This window comes from Nansenia antarctica (genome assembly GCF_963989245.1).
Source record: "Nansenia antarctica genome assembly, chromosome: 4".
Lineage (NCBI taxonomy): Eukaryota > Metazoa > Chordata > Actinopteri > Argentiniformes > Microstomatidae > Nansenia > Nansenia antarctica.
Window position 1 is genome coordinate 36,434,943 of NC_137689.1, and position 8,903 is coordinate 36,443,845.

Below are 8,903 nucleotides of genomic sequence, written 5' to 3' on the forward strand. Positions count from 1 at the left end.
GTAGCGGGGTAAACCAATAGGAGCAGAGCTCCCCTATGGGGCGGAGCTCCACGATGTAGAACTGGAGTATATCTCCATAACTATCGTAGTCAGTTCTATATCGCCAGTGGACACGCACCTCATTCCGTTTATAACAGCAGTTAACGTTACACTGCTTTCATTTTCAGAATGGGGGAATTTGATGAGAGCGATGCAGTTAATGTGCAACAACTGGATGCAGGGAGCAAGTGTAGATGGAAGTAGGAATGCACCGAAATTCGCATGTATTGGGCCGAAAATAGCACAAAAAAGTACATTCGGTGTGAAAAGGCTATTGAAAGAGATATTGACTGATGACTGCCTACTGATAATACATATAATTACAGCAAACATGTCGGTAGTTTGGCATCTGTCCTCTGACTTTTTATGTTAACAATCCGTGTTGCGTGTTGCGTTTGGAAATAGGGCTGTTGTGTCGCAAATGCCAGGGCTGTTTTTATACCAGTCCGCCCCTGGATGTAGGACAGCCACCTGGTTCATACCTCAGCAAATCTGAAGAGGAAAAGAGTGATCATTCTCAAGTTAACAAAGTCATTTGTTCTACCTCGGGTAGGGGTATCTCGAAAACTAAAGCCTTTTTTGAGGACTTGCTGCTAGACTATAATGTGAACTACCATAATAACACCCATCATGATACAGGCTACATGTAGGCTATTCATAATGTGGTTGTATTTTGTGAGAAACAAGAACGTTAACATACAGCCTTTACTAACACAAACAGCGACATGCACAGCTGTGTGTGACATAGTTTATATGACCCCCAGTCTACTGCAAACATTGACTTTGTGTCCCAACGCTGTCTGGTGCATCTGGAGGACCTTTGATCTGGCCATGGATCAGGAAGTAGACATGGAAATAAACTGCCCCGGAGACAGCGAGCGTTTTGTTTATGTCCGGCTGTATACATTGATATTTCTAGAAGAAATATTGTAAACGTAATATTTTTAATGTAAAATTCCATCGTTTATCTTCCTAGAATTCTTGCGCAGGTGGTGAGATACCCGCCGCCGCGGAAGCAACGCGACAGGTGCGCACTTAGTACAGTCACTATCGATCTGTGCATGCTACTAATACTATTTTTCATAAGAATTATACAGTTTTCGGGGCAAGTTGAAATAAAACAACAAAACTGAAAGACAAGGTAGTATCATTAGCAGCTGTTGATAACTACCTACACTAGTCATTCCGTGGAAATCGAAAGTTATATGTTACTGCAACGCCCTATGCCAGAGATCCCGATGACTGAAAACTAAACAGTCCGAACTAAACAGTTCGGAAACATTATTTCGGTCGATTATTCCTCCCCTTTAATAATACCAATTATTATTAACGGTCCCTGACAGTGTAAAATGAATAACGTGTAAGATGGCCAATATGTGTTGTTTTTTCCTTATTACTGTGGGAGAGTGGAATCATCCAATCCACCAAGCAACTCAAAACGAGAGTGAATACCAACCAATACCATTTTGGCAAATGTTGTTGGGCCGCTGCCCACACGGTTAGCTGTGTTGCTCATTCTACGAATGCATGATCCTTACAAGTTGTACCTCGTTGTAAAGGTGACTAATCAGGCTTTCCAACGATATAAAATACAATACCAATTGGTATTATTAAAGGGGAGGAATAATCGACCGAAATAACGTTTCCAAACTTTTTTTGAGGAGTTTATAGGCCAATGAATGTTTCTAGGCAACCGAGCGTTGTTTAGCAGGGGGCCGTTCCACTAACGTTGATTAGTATATCGGCGATTAAAATAAATCAGGCGATCAGGCAACTCGGGATTGGAATTCAAGCCTCAGGTGATTCCTCGAACGAGGATCAGGCTTGTGTCATGAGTGTTCACAGAACACCGGCTTAGAAATCCTCGATATGGGCGCGTGCACGCAGACATAAAGAGCCCCGAAGAGTCGATTGTCGAAATGAAGATACTCCACTCTGCAGGGGTCCTACATTTGCGCAGCATTCCGAATTATTGATCTTTATGAAGACGGAAAAATAAGATGTAAAATAGTGCAATACTGCCGCAATTAACAAGGCGAGGGAAATGGTTTGGCAAGAAATTGCTGACCGATTAAATGCGTAGGTCATACTAGCCCCAGTTATTGTTATATGTTCATATTTTTATAAATGAATATGTACTACTGTGGTGATATCAGCAGCAGGCTACAAGCCATCATACCGTCACAATGGCCTAGTGCAGCGGTTCCCAACCTTTTAGGACTCACGGCCCACTTTACAGATATGTCCAGTATTCGCGGCCCACTCAGCAGCGCGCGACTTTTTTGTTCGCGTGCACGCGCATGAAACGCGCACGAGCGCTCAAAACAATGACGTAATTTGACCAAAAACTAGAGGGAGCGTGACAAAAAATTGGAAAATAAATAGCGGTTAAACCATTAAAGCCGAGCGGCGATGTTTTATATAGCAGGTGATCAAATACCAAGATCGTAAATGTTGTATGTGTATAATATTTACGACCAAACATCCTTATGTGTGTGGGCAACTCCCGACTCCCGACTAGGGTTGCCAGATGGGCTCGGGTTTTTGGGGTGGAATTAGTGGTTTTAGACTGTGGTTAGGGTGGAAAATGTCGATCCCATCTGGCAACCCTGTTCGCGAGTCCGGGATGGAATGTAGCCAATCAAGAAGCCAGCTGACTTCTTCTTTACGAATGGAAATATCAGCGCACACCACACACAATCCGATCAAGGCTGTTAAATCCAAGATTTTTTATCTTTTTAAAATTAAAACGTTTTTGTAACAAAAAAACGTCAATACAACATTTTTTTGCCCACGATTTGGCGGCCCACTTGCAGTACTCTCGCGGCCCACAGGTTGGGAACCGCTGGCCTAGTGGTATCGACCGCTGCCATAGTATTTATTCGTAATTTTAAGTTGGTGGTTCAAATCCCTCTTCAGACACACTTTTTACTGCATTTCGTTGTCTGAATCTAATCTAAAATCTCATCTAAAAAAGTATGTAGGCTATAAAATTATGGTGCAGGCTAATTTACAAGAACTGACACGATTACAATGGTGTTTGAAGCCTTTGCATGAAGGTTTCGGTTAAATGTAAAAAAATAAATAAAGAATCACTAAAATCAAGTCTCGAACTGGCAACCTTTCGGAACTCTAACTGGTTGCCTTAACCACTGCGCCAGCCAGACCGCTGTGACAAAAGCAATGCAAGTTGATAGACATACCTATTTATTTTATTTATTTTTTTACACTTTTTAATTTATTTATCTATCGATCTATCTATCACACTTCCAAAATATCAGGTTATCTATCACACAATCAAACTATCTATCTATCGATCGATCACACTTTCAAATTATCAAATTATCTATCTATCACACAGTCAAACTATCTATCTATCTATCTCGTGTGAAGTGGGAACTAATATTTCCTAAAAGACACTTGAGGAACTGTCGTTCGGGATGTAGTTTCCGCCTGTGAGCCTTTTTTGACGCACGCTATTCTGTTCCCACTGCGCGTAACCAGGGCGCAACTTCAACAGATAGCGAACACACACTGACACATCAATGAATCCTCAGACGCTGGAGTAAAGTTCAGTTGTTTACTAAATCCTCAGAAACATGAGTGGTCGTTTGGTTATTTTGTAAAACTGTAAATAAACATAAGAGTACAATTACTGTAATGCTCAAAACTATACTGTTACACTTTCAACATCAACAGTATGTAGCCAACATATAATATCAATATAGCAATACAAATAGTTATACTTAAATAATATAAGCTATGTATTTATAAACATATACATTATACATTGTAGTTAAACAAGAAAAGAAAAGGCAACTTACAAGCAAAGCCTTTTCCAGGGCAAGAATGTAAATAAAGAGATTCTCCGGAGCTTTTTCTCTCAGCTAGCTGCTGCTACGAGCTATCACGTCTGAACAGTGTGCTCACGTCATGTGACTAATGTTCGTCATGTGACTAATGTTCCATAAACCGATATACACTGAATAAAGGCAGTAACGAATGTAATGTCATAAAATGTCCACTAGATGTCTCCAAAATGAAAACCTAAGAAACCATGACACACGCATTACCTTAGCCAGCCTGTAAGTCTGCTCGGGACCAGAATTACTCAGAAGGATATGTTGCATAGCAACCAAGCAGCGAATTATTTGAGCCACATTGATGGAACCGAATGCAAGATAAAATTATCGCCGATTAGAACTTTTTTTTATTTTTTTATTTTTTTTCAGATTTTATCCCTTTTTCACCCAATTTGGTAGCCAATTGAACCCAACCTAGCATCCAATTATCCCCTGCCTATTGCATAGGATCCGCCGCACGACCCCGTGGCCGGCAGTCCCAGAAGAGGCCGCCAGGCAGACTAGCTGACTGGCTCCTCGAGCCCAGCACCGTTATTCCGGCACCCAGGGGGCGGTGTTGCGCGACGGATCCTTGTCCAGAAATACTCCTATACCGCCCTCGGAAGCGGCCGCCCAATATGCCGCTTCCCGTGTGCCTCGGCCATATCTGGATCTGGCGAGCCGGGATACGAACCCCGGCCCCGGTGGGCAGCATGCACTAGTGGCCAGTGCGTAGACCGCTACACCACCGCGGGGCTCCGATTATAACTTTATCGCGGATTAGAAGATAATCGACCTTCGTGGAATACCCTCCTGGTTAGCTCCCACATGGTTGTTTAGCTCCCACATGGTTGTTTAGCTCCACATGGTTGTTTATTTCCACATGGTTGTTTAGCTCCCACATGGTTGTTTAGCTCCCACAAAGACTATTCCTCACTCTCAGAAGAACTGCAGACCATGTTAAATGGACTGATTTATATAGCGCCTTATTCCAAAGTGCTTTACAATGGCCTCTCATTCACCCATTCACACACCAATGGCGGCAAGCTACCATGCAACTCCGGGCATGTGGCCAGCCAGCCGGGGCTCGAACTGCCGATCTTGTGATCATTAGACGCCGGCTCTACCTCCCGCGCCACAGCCTCTACCTCCACCAGCCTCTACCTCCTGCGCCACAGCCTTTCTCTGTCTACTAATCAGATTAAATCAAATAAATTACCAGACCCATGCACTTAGCCTATAATAACAAATTGTTGTGCAGTTGGATGTATGTGGTATAGTGTGAAACTACAGAGGAATATTGTCGTTATCAGCAAGCAGATTGTTAGTCAAAGTATGGAATGCCCTCACGTCTAATCAGAGTTGTGTGAGTGTTGTCTTAATTCAATTGAGGAAATTCCTGTCCTTTACCTCAGTGCAAAATGGCATTAGTGAAACTTCATACCAGGGGTACCCGATGGTCCTCGATGTTCCTCTTGTACATTGCATTTAGCTTATCTCATTGTTCTGGCCTAGTTTTTGTTTACCTCCTTCTTTCACTGTTTTATTGTGCATTCCAGAGCCTGTCAGTACCACCATGTCACTGTGTGAGGCTGAAGGACCCTTGGCACAGGAGCTGAGCTGCCCTATCTGCCTGCAACTCTTCTCAGAGCCAGTGAGTCTGCCCTGTGGGCACGTCTACTGCCTCGCCTGCCTTCAGAAGGCCATGGTGACCGACGTCGCCCACCACCACTGCCCCGAGTGCCAGGCAGAGTATCAGGGAGCCAGCGTCCTCGTGAAAAACTTCAAGATGTGCAACATCATCGCAAGCTACAAAGCGACAGCTGGGAAGGTCCAGGTCCGCCGGGGGACAGAGGCCTCCGACAACCAAAGCTATGAGGAGAGCTGTCTGAAAGGGCAGTGGGAGGAGCCACAGCTCAGGGGAACAGGAACGGCAGTGGCAGTGACCCCCGACCCCCGGCTGAACGAAGAACCAGCCGACGTCAAAGCGGCCGAGGCGGAAACGGCCGAACCCAAAGCCAGACTAGCATCTCAGGTGACGGAGTTGACGCACAGGCTGCAGATGGCCGAGGACGCAGTCAGGAAGGAGGAGGAGAGGGAGGCGAAGGCCAGGGCCGCTAACGCCGAGCTGCGAGGCAGAGCAGTCGGACTGCTGGTGCAGATGACGGAGCTGGTGCTGAGCTACGGTGAGGGCGTGACGGAGCTGATCGAGGGGGAGCTGCGCCCCGGGGAGGAGAGTTTAAGCGGTCGTGTGCATCGAGCCACCGAGCTCAGGGAGGAGCTCCGGGAGGCCCAGCAGCAGGCTAACGCCCTCCTGGCTGAGGAGGATGGGGCTGCGTTTAGCGACGAGCTCCAGAGGGTACAGCCACGCATCGCGGAGCTGATGACGCAGCCTATGGTGGATATGGGGGACGAAGTGGAGTCCAAAATGAATTTGGGCTGTGCTTGCTCCGAGCTGGAGCAGAAGAATTCAGAGTTGAGGGCAGGGCTCGGGGTGGCCCAACGCTCCTTACGGAACGTCCTCAACCCCTCAGAGGTGACATTTGACCCTGACACGGCCCATCCCAGCCTGGTCCTATCGGAGGACCTGAAGACGGTCACTTTCAGCGCCACCAAGCAGACGTACCCAGCCCTACCCCAGAGGTTCAGCAGCTTCCTCCAGGTCCTCAGCTCCCAGGTCTTCTACGGGGGCGAGCACTGCTGGGAGGTGGAGGTTGAAGGCTCCCCCTGGATCATAGGGGTGTGCTACGGCGGGAAGCTAGGGCGTAGCGGGCTAGCGAGCGCTCTGGAGAGCAGCCGGAGCTCCTGGTGCCTGATGTGGTACGATAACCTGCTCCGAGCGTTCGAGCAGGGCCACGCCGTCCCGCTGAAGAAGACCTCGTCATTGCAGAGACTGGAGATCAGGCTCAGCTTCAACACCTACAGACTGAGCTTCTACAGCATCAGCCCGTACGGGAGCGGGAAGATTCACCTGTACACCTTCAAGGCTAACCTCACAGAACCGGTGAATCTGGCCTATAGGATGATGTCAGGGCAACCCAAGGCACGCATCACAGTGTGCTCGTGAGGAGTCAGTTGCTTTATACGTGGGTTTGTGCACAGCACACCCTTGAAATGATCTTTGAATAAAAGCTACTCATGAATGAAAGGTAGAATAAGGAGAGAGGAGTAAAAAGGGAGATTATTCGCTGCAAATGTTGTGACCTGTTTTTTTTTTATGCAGATCGGTCAGTGCTGTTTACTTATATGATCAGAATTATAATACTGCGTTGTATTTAAGCAGCTTTCTAAAGACCAAAGGACACTACAAAAAAAACAAGGGGAAAGGGGCTAAAATGCAATTCACCCTTATGAGATCATATGTCTTACTGTGTGGAATAGTTTGACAACACACATACACACATAAACTGTATAGAATGTATGGATCTGTATAATCTGCCTTTAGATTCTCCTGGCTATGAGGGGGGGGGCTAGGATTTTATGACTCTTTGTTTAGGCCACATGGTAATTTCTTGCGGTCTGTGACCTGACCTATAACCTGAATGACATCATATATGGACTGACCCTCTTTTCACACCTTGGTCATCTCTAAATAATGTGATAGGCTCATGTAGATACCTTGTGGTAAAACTGTATTTGCATATCATTGTATACAAATATGGGAGTGGGACCTCTCCCACCCCAGCCAGCTCAACATCATCTACCTTCACTGTATCTCTGTAGTTTGTAATTCTGGTTAATAAATAGTCTTAGTTTACTCAGAAGTTTACTCGTGATCTATTTCAAACAAGTTACTTGAGTTAAGGAACAACAACTGTTCCAAAAGCGTTCAGTTAAGTAATACGTTTATTGTAACAAAATGGTATAGTTGTACACACCGAGTATACCAGGGTAGTATTGCATCAACATTGAGGAAAATCCAGTCTTATTTCTGACGTCTCGCGAGGTCTGAAACGCAGCTGAAATTCAACTCGGCCTCCATGTTTGAGAGACACATAAAACATGTTATACAAGAGACCCCAAAGGTGTGGTGACCTGAAAATGGGACTGGTTAAGATTAGCCTTCCTGTCCACCATTCAAGTAGGATATAGCAGTTTTAAAGGTGTTGCTGAGCCCCCCCATACACACCCCATATGGTGCCTAGACAGACCTGTTTGATTTGCGTTAGCATTTCGTTTCAAATTTCCATACAGTACATTTATAAAAATCTACTTGTGGCACAGAAATTGTGCAACAAAATAAAAGCTCAAACACTGAAGGAATCAAGGAATCAAACAACAAAAATACATTTGATCATAATTATTCATAAAGTCATTCTTTTGAAAAGTACAATAAAGCTTTATTTCTTTTAACAAAGTGTGGTGTGCACCTCAACTACCAGCAGTACGGTGGTGTTACTCAAAAACCTTTGACAGTGACAGATCAATATCTTAGCAGGGTCCCAAGCCAAAGTTCTGTGACCGCTCTCTGGCTAACATGTTTTGATGACTGATTTGACTTCTGGGGACCTTTTATTTAAAAAATTGCCTCCAGGTCCCTTCCCAAAAATCCTGGGGTTAGGAACCGAAACCTGGGGTTAGGAACCCCAAATCCAGAATACCTGTAACCTGGCGAGACATGGCAGGTGAATAGGGTAATTTTTTAACTAATAGATATCACTATGAAACGTCCCCAGTTAATCACTTACATTAAGACAATATTTTTTTGTATTACAAATGTTCTGAAATGGTATGTTTAAATATGCAAATGAGGTGTTGCCTAATTAGATATGCGCTAATTTGCATAACATTCAAGAACTTAAATCTGAACATTGGATGAAGCCACCTTCAAAATTCTTGTTTCATCTTGTTGACATATTAGAGTCAAAGGCTTGATTAATTTTTTTGTTAAATTGGATGCCCGTTAGGTGCCTCCAGGGTATCAACTATTTATGAATGTATAACAAGAGACCTAATTATAGTTAATTATACTAATTATACTTAAAATAACAACAGAAGTATACAGAAGTAATAGAACAGTTG

At 44.7% G+C, this 8,903-nt stretch overlaps 1 protein-coding gene across 1 annotated transcript; it reads left to right on the forward strand.

Annotated features, from left to right (window-relative positions):
* The first annotated feature begins 918 nt into the window (after positions 1 to 918).
* On the forward strand, positions 919 to 7,577 carry trim107 (tripartite motif containing 107). Its single transcript, XM_080528804.1, has 2 exons — positions 919 to 1,066; positions 5,441 to 7,577. The coding sequence occupies exon 2, from the start codon at positions 5,458 to 5,460 to the stop codon at positions 6,946 to 6,948; it is 1,491 nt and encodes a 496-aa protein (XP_080384930.1). The 5' UTR covers positions 919 to 1,066; positions 5,441 to 5,457; the 3' UTR covers positions 6,949 to 7,577.
* The last annotated feature ends 1,326 nt before the right edge of the window (positions 7,578 to 8,903 follow it).